General features: G+C 38.9%; 1 protein-coding gene across 2 annotated transcripts in view; it reads right to left on the bottom strand.

The window, feature by feature from the left end:
• Positions 1 to 285: 285 nt before the first annotated feature.
• Positions 286 to 17,191, bottom strand: part of SRGAP1 (SLIT-ROBO Rho GTPase activating protein 1) — a 234,649-nt gene continuing 217,743 nt past the window's right edge. For both annotated transcript variants that reach the window (XM_033117996.1, XM_033117998.1), the window contains exons 17-22: positions 16,000 to 16,224; positions 13,728 to 13,807; positions 6,078 to 6,258; positions 4,887 to 5,021; positions 4,435 to 4,774; positions 286 to 695 (exon numbers count right to left, since the gene is read on the bottom strand). In XM_033117996.1, coding sequence (XP_032973887.1) covers positions 318 to 695; positions 4,435 to 4,774; positions 4,887 to 5,021; positions 6,078 to 6,258; positions 13,728 to 13,807; positions 16,000 to 16,224 — 1,339 coding nt within the window. In that variant the 3' untranslated portion in view covers positions 286 to 317. The remainder of the gene's footprint in view (positions 696 to 4,434; positions 4,775 to 4,886; positions 5,022 to 6,077; positions 6,259 to 13,727; positions 13,808 to 15,999; positions 16,225 to 17,191) is intronic.

Here is a 17,191-nt window from a genome sequence, read left to right as displayed (position 1 = left end):
ATGCGGGGAGCAGGCGGGTGCTGCCTTCATTACAAACGGTGCAGCATTGAATTTTCAAGTAAGTCTAAGTGTTTCTATTGTCTTTAAAACGACATAAGATATGTCCAGTTATTAAAAAAAAAAAAAAAAGAAATTACAAAATACAAATGCCCGTGTTACTTTAGCTAGTCTCAGACATTACATTCGAGAACATAGAAAAGCCAGAAGATCTCCAGTTATAAGCACAAAACTAAGGAAAGTTATAGACTGTTGACTTTTGTCACTAATCCGTTTTTTTTTTTAAATCACCTCCCCGTATAACCTTGCTCAGTTGTTTTTCACATTGTGCAAGACTTGTCTGTCGGACCCTGGGAGGGAGGTGCAGGTCCTATGGTAGGGTTTGTTTTTGGAAGAACAGCAGGTTTCGGCCGGAGGGCTGGAGGCTTCAGCTGCACACCCATCCTGGGTGCCACCATGGGCTTGAAAGTACTCATTGTGTCACTGGAGGAGCTAGTGCTTCGTCGGATCTGAGGCTCTGAGCTCCTGAGGGCAACGTTGTGCAAAGGGCTGAGAGATTCCGTGGAAGTGGCTGGCGTGGGAGAGTTTTTCACTTGTTCTAAGGTATCCAGAACCACGTCAGGGGCGTGCTTTGCTGTACTCTGTCTCTCCAGTTCTCGGAGTTCATTCAAAGCAGTGTTCATCGTCTCTTCAATATCCTGTTGTAAAATCATCCGAAAGACAGAGAACAAAGTCATAATTAATACCAAAGTAGAGAAACCCATATACTTCATCTCAAAGGAAACAGGCCAGCAAAAACATGAATGTGCTCATTTCATAGTCGGTGGAGAGGGTATAAACATAATGCCATCTCACGTAATTATTTTGACTTGGAATGTTTAGGAGAACAAGACAAAATGGCTCATGGAGCCATTTCTCAAATATTTGCTATTCTAAGGCACTAGGTAGCCTTCTGGTGGTTTCAGTCTTACACGCTCACTTATTATATACAATTCTAGTTCACTTTGTGGTCAAGGTAGCTTAAATTTAGATATCACAACAATTTCTCAAGAAATAAAAGTGAATTGGAATCAAAAATCAGGCTTCTTTCATTCATTCAACAAAGTATATACTAGGCTAACTCCTAGCAGTTCTTCAAACATCAGTGTAAGTGTTCCCCTGATGATACGGACCAGTGGCTCTCAAGGGAAGTGGTACTGCCCCATAGAGGGCATTTTTGTAATATGGTGTATGTGTGTGTGTGTTCAAATGTCACCATAATGGGGCGGCATCATTACCACTTGGTGGGCAGGGGCCAGGCACACTGGATATCTTACATGTGTCCTAGGGAGTTTACATGCAATGAATTGTCCCACATCTTGTTCCACTTTTGAATGTCCTCCAGACATTTATGTAGGTGACTATCCATGTATAATAAGCTGATCCTACAACCTAATTCTTTCTTATATATAAACACAAAATATTTTTTTCATGATGTTAAGTTTTCTAGGAATGAAACTATCATGTGAATTATACTCTCTTATAGTTGGGACTGACAAAGGGTTGCCCACCATTCTAGAAAAATCCCATCACTAATGGGAACAGCTGAGTTAAGACTAATTATCTTTATACTCTTACATCAACGTGCATTTTTAATTGTTGTATTTATGATGCTCTAGTGTTGGTAAAAGCATCTCACTATTTCATTTATCTTCTAGTATAGTTAAGCATTAACTGAAATATCTTTAATATTTGTTCCTTATTTCTCCTTTGTATTATACTCAGAGATTTATATATTTTTAAAAATTATGTATGCCATTTATTAATTTATTTCAGATATCAAAGGGGGAATTAGAAAATATTTGTTGGAAGAAGGTGAATGTGCTCTGTACATACAACGGAATGTTATTTGGCCTTGAAGAGGAAGGAAATCCTGCCACATGCTACAACATGGATGAAGCTGGAGGGTATTATATTAAGTGAAATGAGCCAGTCACAGAAAGAGAAATACTGTATGATTCCACTTCTATGAGGCAGTCACATTCATCGAAGCAGAAAGTAAAATGCTGGTGGCCTGGGGTGGAGGGGAGGGGCAAAAAGGGAGTTGTTCTTCACCGGGTATCCAGTTTCAGTTTTGCAAGATGAAAAAGTTCTGGAGATCTGTTTCACAACAATGTGAATGTGCTTGACTGAACTGTACAGTTAAAACTGGTTAAGATGGTAACTTTTACTTTATGTTTTCACACACACACACACACACACACACACACACACACACACACACGGCGGGGTATTGTGGGAGGTAGGGTGGGTGGAGAACCACCGCCCTGGTCTGCTTGAAAGGCCTCTTCTTTCACTCGCCTGGAGCACACCCTTAAGGAACTGTACAATGGGAAATGATTTCCATATCCATCTTCCTCACTGGATTATAAGCACCTTCAGGCAGTGGCTGGCTATTGATTTAACTTTGCATTCATAATGCTTAGCAGGGGACCTGGCATACAGTAAGTGCTCAATAAACGTTTGCTAAATGAAGCAACCATGACATGATGATCACATATGGATACTGTCTTTTTTTTAAAAAAAAAAAACTCCATCAGGGGTTCCATTGATTTGTTAAATGAGAGAGTTTGCATGTTTTTGTATGAACACCATGATGGCAGGCTTAGTCGATCTCATGAGAAACTCTGAAGATGAGAGATGGAAAGATAAACAAAGGACACAGCTGGAAGCCATTTCGTGAGGATGATATCACTTTTCAAGTGATTATTTTCATATGTGACTTCCATCTGATGCTAAGCATATGGATGTTTTTTTATAACAAGTATTTGCCCCAGAGAGAATGTACAGAGCTTTGTTTATCTGTTGAGTATTTGTTTTTATGATTTACAATGAAAGGATTTCCTGATTCTAGAAGCCAAAGGGTTAAACAGACCTTATTATGCCTTCCCACCTCCCCAAGCTCCTAATTCCCCGTCTGTCTAACCTAAATCTTATTTCACCTGCTTCTTAGAACTGATGTTACGGATATCTCGAATCATTATTCAGCTGCAGTCAAATATCACTGGTTCTAAGCAGGCCTCAAAAGGCTCTGCACAGAACTTCAAATAGAGAAAACCAAAAAGGTCAAAAGTCCTTTTGATTTTTGCTGAAAAATTGTGCACTTAAAATTGGTTTAATTTTTAAAACACATTAAAACACATTAAATTCCCCACACAATCTAATTTGCTACCCAAAATTCTTTTTAGTTAAGAACACTGAAAATAGCTTGGAAATTTGTCATATCAACGCAGGTTTCCTTGGGCAATTTTTATTAAAAATAATGCATCTTTAATACGTCCCCATTTTTGTTTCATTCATTTCTCATTCACTTTCTGTTTTGATCTACTTAGTTTTTAAGCTTCACTGATAGCTGGAAGATGCTTTAGATTACTCAAACGGCAAACCTTGAATCTATTCACTGGCTATCCACATATTTTTTTGATGGCCTATGCTGCAAAAAGAACTGGAAGGAAAAATGGTAGAACTATAGGAAAATCCATTAATATTGTTTTACAGGTACTTTTACTTTGTCAATTCTAATTGTTAGGAAAAACTACAGAGCCCTTCTCTGCAGTCACTGTGAGCAAGTGAAGACATGCATGCATTCAGAAGTGACACAGGATGCAGACTTGCAGTTCTTCAAATAGCTAACCATTATTTCTCATATTATTTACTGACTAATCCATCATTTTCTGGAAAGGGTCCTCTTTATCATATACTAAAATTTTCTGTTTCTGGACTCTCCATGCTGTTCCATCAATGTCTCTGTTTTACTACTATCTTTAGCACACATTTAGGACTTGGTAGGGCTAGTTCTTCCTCATTATTCTTCTTTGCAGAATTTTCCTCGCTATTTAGCAATAATGCATTTGAATGCCCTGGGACCTACCTTTCTACTATGTCTGTTTAAATCAATACAAACCTAATGTACTTGAGCCTTTCCAGTAAACAGATGGTTCTTCAAAAGAGACTCATAGTCAGGTCTTAAATTAAAGAACGAGCTAATTTCCTTTCTGTTTTTGTTAGTTGGTTCTATACAAAAAAACCCACAGCTACAAAAAGCAAACCCTCCACACCTCCCTCACCACACCCCAGGTACTGCCGTGTTTCCCCGAAAATAGACCTAGCCGAACATTCAGCTCTAACGCGTCTTTTGGAGCAAAAATTAATATAAGACCCGGTCTTATATAAGACCCGATACTAATGTTATATTATATTACATTACATTACATTATACCATACCATATTGTATTGTATTATATTATATTATGTTACTATTATACTATACTATGTTATATTATACCCAGTCTTATATTAATTTTTGCTCCAAAAGCAACATTAGAGCTGATTGTCCAGCTAGGTCTTATTTTCGGGGAAACACAGTGAGCATGCACTGTTCCACTGAAAGAATCCTACCTGAGCGATTGTCTCTGGGTCCAGTGGCTTGTGGTCATTGAAGCCTGTGTATTGCCCTGATGACGTGGACCTTCTAATAGGAGGGCTGTCGATCTTCTTGAGGGAGTCGTGCCGGCTGATGTTGGAGAGGCTGCCATGGCCTGGCCGGCGTCTCCTCTCAGGACTGTCATTGTGGAGGCCACGGTTCTGCAGCAGACCTCGGGGGTGACTGGCCAGGTTTGGGGACCCCAGGTCAATTGAGGAGTTGGAAAGAGCATGAGGGGGGTGGAGGGGACAATGACCATCACTGGTCCTGCCAGGACGCCTTGCTGGAGGGGGTGGCTCTCCTCTTTTTCTTTGTCTAGACATAACAAAGAGAGAAAGAGAGAGAATAAGACACTGGGTAATGTGCAAGGCTGCAGGGACCGTGGGGAAGTGGAGCGTCAGGAACCTGATTACCAGACTCCACCCACCTGGATGAATACCCATCCGGGTGACGGTCTGTTGGGGAGTTCATGTCCTTGGATGAAGACTTGTCTTCAGTGACTGGTCCACTGCTGGCCTCGCTGTCGGCTTTCTGGCTCAGAGTGTCGGAAAATGTGTCATCCCTGAAACAATGGGAATCAAGAGTGAGGGTTTTGGGCTAGATTAATGGGGACAAAAAAACAAGCGATAGCATTTATGTATGTGAGTCTCTTAGTCACATAATTTTTTCTTTTCATTATAAAAATAATTTCATTGCAGACAAATTAGAAAATTCAGCTATACAGAAAAGAATGAAATAACAATCACTTATAATATAACATACCATCTAGAGACAACTACTATTAGAATTTTAAAAAATATATCCTTCTACACGTTCTTCTCCTACAGTTATGTGCATATATACCTACAGTTATGTGCATATATACGTATAGTTATTTATATTATACATACTTATGTTTTTATATTTTAGATACATATGACTGCATGTTTATATGTACTCATACAATGTTTCTTGGATTCTGAGATATACAGTTTAAGATTTCTAAAATTAGATTGAGTCATTTAGTAACTGTATACATTTTGTGTGATATATTTCTCTTTTCCTTGAAAAACAGCTCCTAAATTGGTGATGCACTGTGAAATATCATCGTCACAAATTAGGGGTTATACTGTATATATATCATTTTGCAACCCATTTCTTTCATTTACTATATTATGACCATTTTCCCATCTCTTTAAATATTTTTGAAATTAGAGCTTTCTGATCAGCAAAATTAAAAAAAAGAAGCCCGGGGGTGATACTTTTTTAGGTCAGTCTCTTCTTTTTGGGAATCTGGAATGAAAACAGTAGACAGATGCCAAAAGAAGAGCACCACTGTTTTTGGAATTAGCAGTGTCCCTTCCGCTCTGAAAGCTCTTCTCTGCACAGGTCCTAAGAATCCGAAAGCTTCTAAAGCCGTCTCTTGCTCTTTAGTCCTTGCTCCCAACCTCCTGGGAGGAGGTTTGGGAAACGGAAACCTGCCTTGCTCTGAAGTTCTGTTAGCAAAGACCCCCTAGCAAGGTGAAGAACTGTACCCCGTCCTGCACTTCTGTCACTTGACCAAGGTCAGTTTAAGAACAGTAGCTGGAGGTTCCCACGGGGCGCACTCAGGCACCGGCCGGACGCTGGGCCTACTCACATATCTTGCACCACGATGTACTGGTGAGGCACCAGCCCATCAATCCCGTTGTGCCTTCCTTCCCACCAGTCCTCGGATGCTCGGTGGTACAGCAGCAGGGAGGCTCCCTTCCTGAAGGACAGCTCTCTGGCGGATCGCCCAGCATAGTCAAACTTGGCTATGGCTTCTATTGGCTCACACTCTACAGAGAACACACCAGAAAGCAGGGAGGGACAGGGCTGTTACGAAGGGATGAGATATACTCTGAAAGGTCCAGAGGAGGCCTTAGCAAGGCCATTTCACCATTCAGACAGAACAAGGGAATAAGTAAATCATCAAGGCAGGAGAAAAGGAGGCTGTTAAGAGAGAGATACAGAAAAACACCTTCGGCTGTCATCAGTTTGTTTTTTCAGGCAACGAAAAATTAACATTAGATCTGAATTTCCACAGCCTCTTAACTAGAGCTGTAATGACAGTCTAATGAAAACTATTTTAAACTTTGCAATATGATATATGAGATCGCTCCTTGGGTTGTAATATCCTCCACAATCGCTCCGGTGCTGCTGTGACATAGACGAGTTCCCTTGCAGCATGTTAACGTCATCTGCAGCATGGAAATATCACTATCCCAGAACACTAGGAAGTTTATGTTTTATTTGCTTGTTTCTAAAAAGTCAAATTTAAAAAAACTTGCCACATTACATACTATTTGAATACATTTAACTTTCTCATCTACTTTTTTAGCACTATCAAGTTTTTATTCATTTTTTTAAGATTTTATTGGGGAAGGGGAACAGGACTTTATTGGGGAACAGTGTGTACTTCCAGGATTTTTTCCAAGTCAAGTTGTTGTCCTTTCAATCTTAGTTGTGCAGGGCGCAGCTCAGCTCCATGTCCAGTTGCTGTTGCTAGTTGCAGGGGGCGCAGCCCGCCATCCCTTGCAGGAGTCGAGGAATGGAACCAGCAACCTTGTGGCTGAGAGCCCACTGGCCTATGTGGAAATCAAACCGGCAGCCTTTGGAGTTAAGAGCATGGAGCTCTAACCGCCTGAGCCACTGGGCCGGCCCTCAAGTCTTTAAACTGCCACCAACAGTAAAGACAACTTCGTTTTCTTTAATGTCAGTAACAAATTGTGGATATTACCCAGGAAATGAGCATAACTTAAGACTGTCCTGTACCCAAATGAAAAGACCGGATTCGGAAATTATATTTTCTAGAGATCAAAAAATATTCCAGGGAATTATGGTGAGTGAAAAAAGCCAATTTCAAAAGGTTACATATTGTATGATTCGATTTATATAGCATGCTTGAAATGACATAATAATAGAAATGGAGAATAGATTATTGGTTGCCAGAGGCCAGGTTGGGGGAGGCAACGGAAGGAAATGGCTATGCCTATAAAAGGACAGCACAAGGCATCCTTGGGATGGAGCTGTTATCTTGACTGTGGTTGTGGTCACAGAAATCTATACATGTGATAAAAACCGTATAGAACAACATAAACACACACATACACAAATGAGTGCATGTTAAGACTGGTGAAATATGAATATGGTGGATGGATTGTATCAATGTCAATTTTCTGGTTGTGATATTATACTACAGTTCTGTAAGATATTATTCCCATTGGGGGAAACTGGGCAAAGCGTACACGGGATCTCTTTGTTTTATTTCTTACAATGGAATGTGAATCTGTAACAATCTCTAAATAAAATGTTAAAAAAAGAGATTGAACTCTGGGCCTAGAACTGGAATTTCAGCTCTGATTTAATTCTGACCACAAATATTGATGGCAAATAAAAGGACAAGTTAAACAAAACCAGTATAAGAGGTGCTTTTTGTGATTCAGCTTATTGCAAAATACCCTTCAATTTGGGGCCTTATGCTCTTCTTCCCCCTCTCTCACCATCACCGCATCTTCATCCCTGCTATCGACCACAGGTGAATAAACTTCTAATCAATAATAAATAAAACTGAAAAGGGCCAATACAAGTGGTAGGTGCACAAAGAACCGTATCTATGCAATGAGCAATACCTCATTTGCCCAAAACTGAGCATGTTGCTACTTTCCAAATACTTTCGAATATATATGCATACATAAAAGATTAATACCTATCAATCAAATATTTTTTCAGGAAAAAATTGTCATGTTTCCCGTGGTAACAAACCTTCCCATTTAAAATAGTGTATTTTTTCCCAAAGTTTGTTACCACATCTCCAGTAGCTGTTGTACTTATGTGGAATAACTGCATAAGGGGTCCTGGCCTATCAGCTTAGCTTCTTTCTCACTTGATAAATTCAAACATCCTCTGCGACATGTGAGGCAAAAGCATAAAAATCAACCAACATATTGAAAAAGCTTAGGATTTGTTTTACCTGAAGGGCCTGGGTGAATTTCAGCTATACATTTAAAATGAAGAAAAAAAAATGCCCCATCTTTTCGCTGGTGGATAATGTTTAAGGTGGGTAATATTTTATATTGCAGAACTAACACACTGCAATCTGCATCTAGTATATGCAGCAAAGTAGGTGTAAAGATTTTAAAACAGGTTAGTCCTTTAACAACTGATTATAACTTTTAGATCATATGCTAACACTCTGGTACTCCCACCTAAAATTAATTTTCTTTATTGAAACAATATAAATAGCAGCTTTATTAAACATCCACAAGTCTGCTTCATAGAGGAAAAATATAACTTTATAGTCAAAGAGACTATTTACTTCGTTCTAAAACTTGCAAAAAAAGAATAAATCCTGGTTGACCTGAGATGACAGATACCAAATTTTTATCCCAGTTGTCCCTGGGGACAGAAATAAACATGCCCATGGTATAGGGGACACAAATAAACATATCCAAGGAAGAATGAACACATGCCAATTTAGTAAAAAGAACTTCATGACATGTAATTTGCAAATTTAACATGTGAACATACGCACATGTCAAAATTGTTTTGTTGGGAAAAAATGGCAAGATATCCACCCATGACATAGTGTATAATCCATGTACTAGTCAAAAAGAAATGAAGAGAGGACCATTAATGCTCTTTAAAGCCATTCAATCATACACTGTCAAGGCTGGTCAAGGGCTATTTAAGACTATTTAATAGATTAAGACTATTTAATAAACTATTTAATAACCATGCTTCCCTGAAAATAAGACTTAGCTGGACAATATAAGACCTAGCAGTCTTCTATTATTATAAGACTGGGTATAATATAACGTAACATAAAAAAATAATGTAATATAATATAATATATTATAATATAATACCGGGTTTTTTATTAATTTTTGGTCCAAAAGACACATCAGAGCTGATTGTCCGGCTAGGTCTTATTTTTGGGGAAACAGCGTATATAAAGATTTTATCATAATTTCATCATCATGACCAATATGCTCATTAGCTCTTCTTTTTATTTTGTGAAACAACTAGCAACAGGATTATTGGTCTCTGCTTATTTAATCCAAACGTGGAGAGGTTATGAAAGAATGACCAAATGAATCAGATGTACATTTTATTGGTAACCCTACTACATCAACTAGTAATTCTGAGCAATTTCATTATTTTGACTCTTTCTGCTCCCATGAGAATCATTTCACAGTCAAGTGTCAATCAATAAGCTATTTACACACATCTTAGTCAAGTAACTGCAGAGCAAATCAATCTCAGGGCATGGCGAGGCCCCATACCTTTCATAGAGAGTCACGTGGTCCTTTAAGGTCATACAGAGTCTCTGTAGAACGCCGCTGCTATCGATAACAATAATAAGAGTACAACAGGACAGCTTCATCTTTTCTGCGTGGCCATTATAATTTTGGGCAAAGGGAAAGAAAATTCAGTAGAGCTGATTTTCTGACTGCCTGGTGCTATCAAGTCTTGCATTTCCATGTCTTCGAATTTTATACAAAATGCTAGTACATCACGTTTACTCTTTGGGGCCTTGCTGTCCCTGACACTCTCCTAGATTTGTTACCCACTGCCCTTGCAGATGATGGTTTTGTTCTGTGACAGCCTCTCTTTTGGAAACAGAAGCTATTCTCTCTAGTGATACCATACCAGAGAAAAGAAAAGAAACACCTGGGCAATCAAAAAGATAACCAATACTCTAGTTAATTTAGTCACCGGGCTTTAGGGGCTGGCTGTGGGCAAGGGTATCTGTCCTTTGTAAGCAATGCTTTTCTTCCCAACAAAATCAGAAGAACTTGATCAAAATGTTATCTAAAACACAGAGCCCTCAGCAAAGCTCTTCTTTTACAGTTAAGAGGTAAGAACACTTGACAGATGGCACGGCGGTGAGACTGATGTTTGGGAAGAGAGAAGGCTGGGGCTTTGTCTTGGCTTTCCCTGCCACGGAGGAAAGTAAGGAAACATTTAGAGAAGTCATCAGTGAAAAAGGAATGAATCATACAGCGGAACAAAGAAACTTAAGAACGAATGGCGGCAGAGGTAGGGCTCAGAGATTTTCAAAACCAACATCACAGCTCTCACTTCAAATAGTATCTTCTAACTTAAGTTCTGAAAATATCAACTTATCTCACTTTTAAAAACACAAAGAAACACTAGATACCCTGATTAGCCTCTACTGACATCAACTGAAAATGCTGGATTAAAAAAAAAAAAGTCCTTGTAAAGGCATTAATAAGGAATCATACTAAACACTAAAAACTCAATGAAAGCGGGAACTCAGTGAGGTAAACAGAACACTAGAAAATGTGAGTCAGAGTTTGCCTTGAGGGCATTTTCCTTGCCTAGCTAACTTAAGTTTTCATTTTACACAAAAGATTAAGTCCAGGGGTTGTCTCAGTGTAGAGAAGCTCATCCCCTTCCCTCCCCAACATACTTTCGGTGTCACAGTGAACTTCTAGTTCCAGAAATCTTCCTCCCTTCTTCATAGATAGCAACCACCAGCCTTCCCCTCCATCTCCACCTCTCGGCCTTAAAGAAATAATCTGTCTCAAACCTTGGAACAATTACGTCTGAGAATCCCAACTACATTCCAGTCCTCAGGCAGGTTTGCAGTTTCAGTTCATACTACCAGGGTGGCCTGGAAAAACTCAAGGTAAAAATTCAATGTGGTCCCAAGCTGGTTGTGCTTCAGGCAGAAGTAAATGCAAACCCTCTCTAGAGGAACTGAGCCTAAAGGAATTCTAGAAAGTTCCAAGAAATATGTAAAAAAAATTACAAAACACACCCACCAGAAAATAAAACTCAATGAGCAAAAGCCAAAAAAAAAAAAAAAAAATGCAGGAAGACTGCATTTATTAGAATGATCAGACATGTAACCTGAAACGATGGAAAGGATTAATAGTATGAGTAAAGAGCAAAAGACTATTAAAAAAAAAAAGGGCCAAGCAACAGATACAAAGGTGAACCCAACAGAATTTGTGGAAAAAGAATTAAAAATAAAAACTCAATGGATGAGTTTAAAGCAGATTGGTCACAATGAAAGAGAGAATAAAACGGTCATGCATACAGCAAAAGATGTATTAAGAGAAAACTGATAGCTTTATATGTTCATATTTAAAAAGTGTTGAAAAGTCATGTTAACCGTCAAGCTCAAGAAGTTAGAAAAAGAAAAAAATGATCTCTACAGAGAAAAGTATAAATGTTTATTGGGAGACATGAAGTAACTGGAAATATGTTTGTGGATTAGAAGACTGAATATAATAAAAATATCAATTTTTTGAGGTTTTCTTTCTCGTTTGTTTTAAGAACTTGAAAAAACTGAGTCTAAAAATTAAGTAAAATTGCAAAAATAGAATTGCAATTAAAAAGTAGAAATGTTAAGAAGACTGAGTCAGAGGTCTTGACTTGCCAAATACTAAGATTTATTAAAAGGTATCAAAATTAAGACAGTGGTTAGGGGTAGACAAGTAGACCAGTGGAAACGAACCGAGCCCAGAAACAGACTCAGCATAGAGAGCACTTGATTTGTGACAGAAGTGTGGAGCAGTGGAGAAAGGACAACTAGTACCGGAACAGCTGGAAGAATTGTGCGTCCATATGGAGAAAAAAGAAACTGACCCCATACCTCACACCTTACCTCCAAATAAATTCCTGGTAGCACAAAGATCTGTGTGTGAAAAACAAAACCTGAAAAGATTTAAAAGAGGGTCGGGGAGAACTAACTTCATTACCTGAGGGCACGGAAGGATTTCTTAAAGGAGACACAAAGTGAAACAACCATGAAGGAAAGACTGGTAAATTCAATTCCTTTAAAATGAAGGTCCTCTGTTTATCAAAAGACATAATAATAAGCACATGAGAGACAAGCACAGAGCAGAAGCTATTTGTGAAACATATACCCAATACAAGACCTGATCCAGAAAAACAGTGAACTCTTATAAAACAAGGAAAAAACAAATCCAAACCAAACTAAATCGAGGAAAAAAGCCCAGAGAAACAAACAGTGGTCAAATGGTCCCTAAAAGGGCAGAAGACTCGATAGGAATTTCACAAAAGAAGAAATCCAAACACATGAAAATGCGTATATCTGCATAAACCCAGTTTTTTTTTATTTTCTGTATCCTGACATCTGGAGCCTTGTTGACCCCGGAGGGACTCCTCCTCCCAGGGTTAGCCAGTTCCTACAGATAGCAAACAACTTGCCTGCAGTGTGCATTTCAAACACAAAGTCCAGAGCCCACACCCCAGCCACCTCTTCTCTGGGCTCTCACACTCTGAGCCACTATCCCCCTGCATTCACCACCTCAGGTCCAGGTACCAGACAACCAGAGCCAGCCCCTACGAACCCCGAGCCAGCAGAAATGACTCAAACTAGCCATTGCTGAACCTGTTTACCCTGCCTCGCCTGTCCTGTGGAAACCACACCAAAGGCTCTTGCCGGGTGGTTCCCTCTCCCTCTACCCAGGACCGACCCTGGTGATTTCTTGTGTGACCCTCAAGGCGTGATGTGCCCCCTTCCTCTTGGGAACTGTGAGAAACAAACTACCTTTTCAATGGCGATCATCTTGTGATCTGTGGACCTTACTATCCCCCATATTTTCTACTAATACCCTATATTTTAAACAACATCGTCATCAGCAATCATAGAAATGTAATTAAACCACAATGAGATGGCAATCCACACTGGAAGTATCGGCAAAGATTACAACGTTTGATAAAATCAAGTGTGTATATCCAAGAGAAACTCCTGTACATTTGCAGAAGGATACATGTTCAAAATATTCATAGCAGCACTGTTTTTCATGGCAAAAAGTAGGTAACACCTCACCTATTCATCAATTATGAAGCATAAACACAATGGAATATTATACATGGTAAAATAAATGATAACTGTGCGCAACAATGTGGATTAATTTCAGGAACATAATCCTGAGTAGAAAAACATGGTGGAAAATATATACAGTACGATTCCATTTATAGAAAGTGCAATAAAACAGACAAGGAAACGGTAAATCATAGAAAAACAAACACGGAGTGGTTACCCTTGATGGGGGGAAAGGGCAATGGGATTAGAGAAGCACAAAAGTAATGATGGCTTTCTTCTTAAATTTGGTGGTGGTTCCACAGGTGTTCACTGTACTGTTATTCTTCATACTTTACCTATATCTTATAAATAGTCTTTTGTGTCAACTGAATTCTTAATATAAGCAATTCTACATCAAGCACATAAAGACTAGTTTTATAATAGTGTGAACCCAGGGCCTACCGTCTTCACTGGTGTGGGTCTCTGTGCCAGCGTCCTGATCCACTTCCTCCAGCGTACCGTGCTCACTGTAGGGGCTGTCACTGTAGAGTGGAAATAGAAATTCATATGCAGCCAAAGTGGAAAGAATTTCGGAAATGAGCAATTGCTACTGTAAAGAACAATAAGAGACTGGGAGAGGCAGAAGAATTACTGGCTAGCCTTTCAATGGAATGCTGCAGCCTCCAAGGATTATCTGGTCTTATGGGAGTGTATGTCCCTTCGTCTTTGACACAAGGTTATTTTATCACTCTGTAAAGACAAAGTGAACTTGCAGAAAACTTGTAGCATGAGACATCATTCTTACCCAGAGAAATAAAAATCTGTCGAGTTCTAGTGGGATATAATTATTGCCCCACAGGTAACACCAGTTTTTGCAAATTCATTTCAACATTCCTTACTGCATATAAATTGAGGGCTATGATTTCTGCTTTGAATTGATTATAGTATGTTTTCCATCTTTTCTTGACAGATGTTCATTTTACATCTATGTGAGAGTTAAAAAACTTACCCTCAACACTACCACTACCTCTCCTCAAATACATGCTGATAATGGAATGCACTGGAAACAAATAGAAACCTGACTTTACTGTAAAAGCCCATCTGTATTGCTGGTGTTGGGCAACAAGGTAACTACTGCATTACTGACTTCCTGTTTAGAATGAGCAATACCTGTAGAGAACACTATGTATGGGAGAAGGACATAAGCGAGCACATGTCACTGTCTGCAAGACTCTTTATGGGGCTTTTACTCTGTAAAAAGTAGCAACCACAAAATGTCCTAGGGTACAACGCATCAAATAATACTAATCAGACATCAGTATACTTGCTATTTGAGAAAATGAACAAGGCAGAAAAACCTAAATGATATAGCCCTGAATATTTGGAAGTACTAAATGTGACTACGACACTGGCCTTGAAACAAATTTGACTATGAAAATAAAATCGTGTATCTTACCAGGGCTGAGTTTTATTCATCCACCTTCTCAGAGCCAAGCTCAGTCAGTACCTTGCATGTAGTCAGTGCTCAAATAAATATTTTTGAATTGAATTTCATGTGTAACGTTGCTGGATATATTACAGACCTGGCATCTGTCATGCTTTGTTGTTAATTTAGAAAGCAGTACCTCTGGAAAGAGTCAACTCTCAGTTTTCTTAAGGCACAGGACCATACTGTGGCTTAAGATCATTCTGTGGTTTAAGTAAAAAGTAAGTGTACTTTTAGTTATTTGAGATCTTTCCGCTACTTATTCTACTTCTACTTAATCCCTGGTGAGGCCCTGGGAAACAGAGTCCTGAAGACGGTCCAGAATGAAGGGCTCACACAAGTCCATTTCCACCTGCTCCTGCATCTGAGCTGCACAGGGCAGTTTCTGAGATAGGCTGGGAGGCAGCTGGGGAGTGAGAGGAATCGTGTGGGTTTTGGCATCAGACAAACCTGGGCTGCCTCTAGTGACTACCAGTCATAGACAGGCTCACTGGTCTCTCTTAACTTACTTGGCACAGTGGTGTGAGGAGTAGAAGGGATGCTATAGGCTGACGAGCTGGCGTGTGGTAGGAGGCTCAAGGAATCAAAGCTACTTTCATTGTATATGATTCCGCAGAAGCTGAAACTTATACAACAAATAGCGAACATAAACCCTTTAAGGTTTTCTGCTATTGGGATTATTCAATTGACAACACTTCCACCATGTTTATACTTCACTGGAAGGTGTCTATACTGTTGTATTAAAAAATTGGTATCCCAACAATAGAGTAATGCAATAAATCTGCTCAAAATAACCATTACTACTATAATTGGTTAGGATAATACCAGTAAGAATAAAAATGAAAATGAGTAAGAATGAAAACATTTGCTTGACAGGCCTCCTTTAAAATGTGAATTTTGATTTCAGAATGAAAATAAAATCTGTCAATTCAGTTATCTTTTTCTGATGGAATAGTAAAAATGAATAAAGCTCTACGTAATATCAAAGCCTTTATTCTTTACAAAAGCCATGATAGGGGGGATATATCTCAAAACACGTCACACCTGGGGAAAAGAAAAGGATGAACATGAGTTTCCATAAGAAGAAGCCACCATTGCCATGGGGCTTAGCATTCTAATTTATCTCGTGTCCCTAATGCTTTTTTAAATTGGTAGCATTGGTGGCTTATGGTCAATTCTTTTTCTTAATTGATATTCATACTCCTATAATTTTTCCAGGGGGAGAAGGACTAAAATTTTTGGACTTACCAGTAGTCGTCTCCAGCCATACATTTCTCATAAACAGGGCCATCCAGCTCTTTAGCATCTGGGAAAATAGTCTCGTGGTGGATGATGATGGTTTTGACAATTTCATTCACATGAGCCTGGCAAGACACTTGATCCTGTATTTCTGGGACGGGCATCAATGTTGGGCCAAAGCAAATGGCCAGGTTATAAGGGTCCATCATGTTCTCATCACTGTATTGTGAAAGACTGAAAGGAAGCAAGAAAGGAGTTAATAAAAGAACAAGAGGTCATTACTGTGAATATATCAAATCTTGTAAGTCATATTTAGATAATTCTAATAACTGTGTATTTCACAACCTATTAAAATGTTTTGCATTGGAAAAAAAAAAGAACGAGGAGGAAAAAAGAAGATTGATGTCTAAAAGATACTCCATATTCTGAAAATAGGGATCTATTTTCAAAACATTTTATTCGGTTTTGACTATTATAATAAAATGATATTTCATCCTACTTTAAGTTGGCTCAGCAAACGCTAAAGAAAGTGACTTATAACCTTTTAACTAGATAGAAACTGAAAAGGGAATGTAAGTCCTACTTGCTTAATGAAGTGGCATTTTTCAAAGCCACAAGGGAGTTTAAGATAATCTCTACTACAATGGAAACTGGAATCGAGTAAATGAGTTTCATTTGTGAACATTACGGTCAGGCTTTAAATGCTGCTCAAGTAAATATGGGAAGGGCAGTAGCAATCTCCATAAAGCTTCATGGATAGCTTTAAAATTGTCCTCCCACTACTCAAAAACATCTTAGGTTTCAGTTTTCTCCTATAAATCCTGAGGAAAACAAAGCACCTTTTGTTTGTAACCACTGAGAGACAACAAATTCCAAACTCTGTAATTTGCTTTAGGGTATGATTACCAACACTAGGTGAAGAGAAGGGGACAAGATTCCTCAATTCTCTCATTTCATTTAAAGCTGGCAAACTACAAACTGGGGAGATTTCCGGTTGTCTCGTACTATTTCTAAATTCAATCCCATGGATATTCGTGAGATATTTTCCACAGGTGACTGAAAATAAGCCCGATTTTTACTGCGGTGCCTCTAACACACGAGCAAGGTGCTGTGCCAGGGAGAACCTACAGATGTTATCTTTTCAGTGTATAAAATGTCGATCTGGGAAGGAAATGTAAAATCCAGGTGAACAGATGACAGA

Source organism: Rhinolophus ferrumequinum, chromosome 10 (assembly GCF_004115265.2).
Source record: "Rhinolophus ferrumequinum isolate MPI-CBG mRhiFer1 chromosome 10, mRhiFer1_v1.p, whole genome shotgun sequence".
NCBI lineage: Eukaryota > Metazoa > Chordata > Mammalia > Chiroptera > Rhinolophidae > Rhinolophus > Rhinolophus ferrumequinum.
The sequence above is the reverse complement of the archived record's forward strand: the minus strand, read 5'-3'. Positions and strand labels throughout refer to the sequence as shown.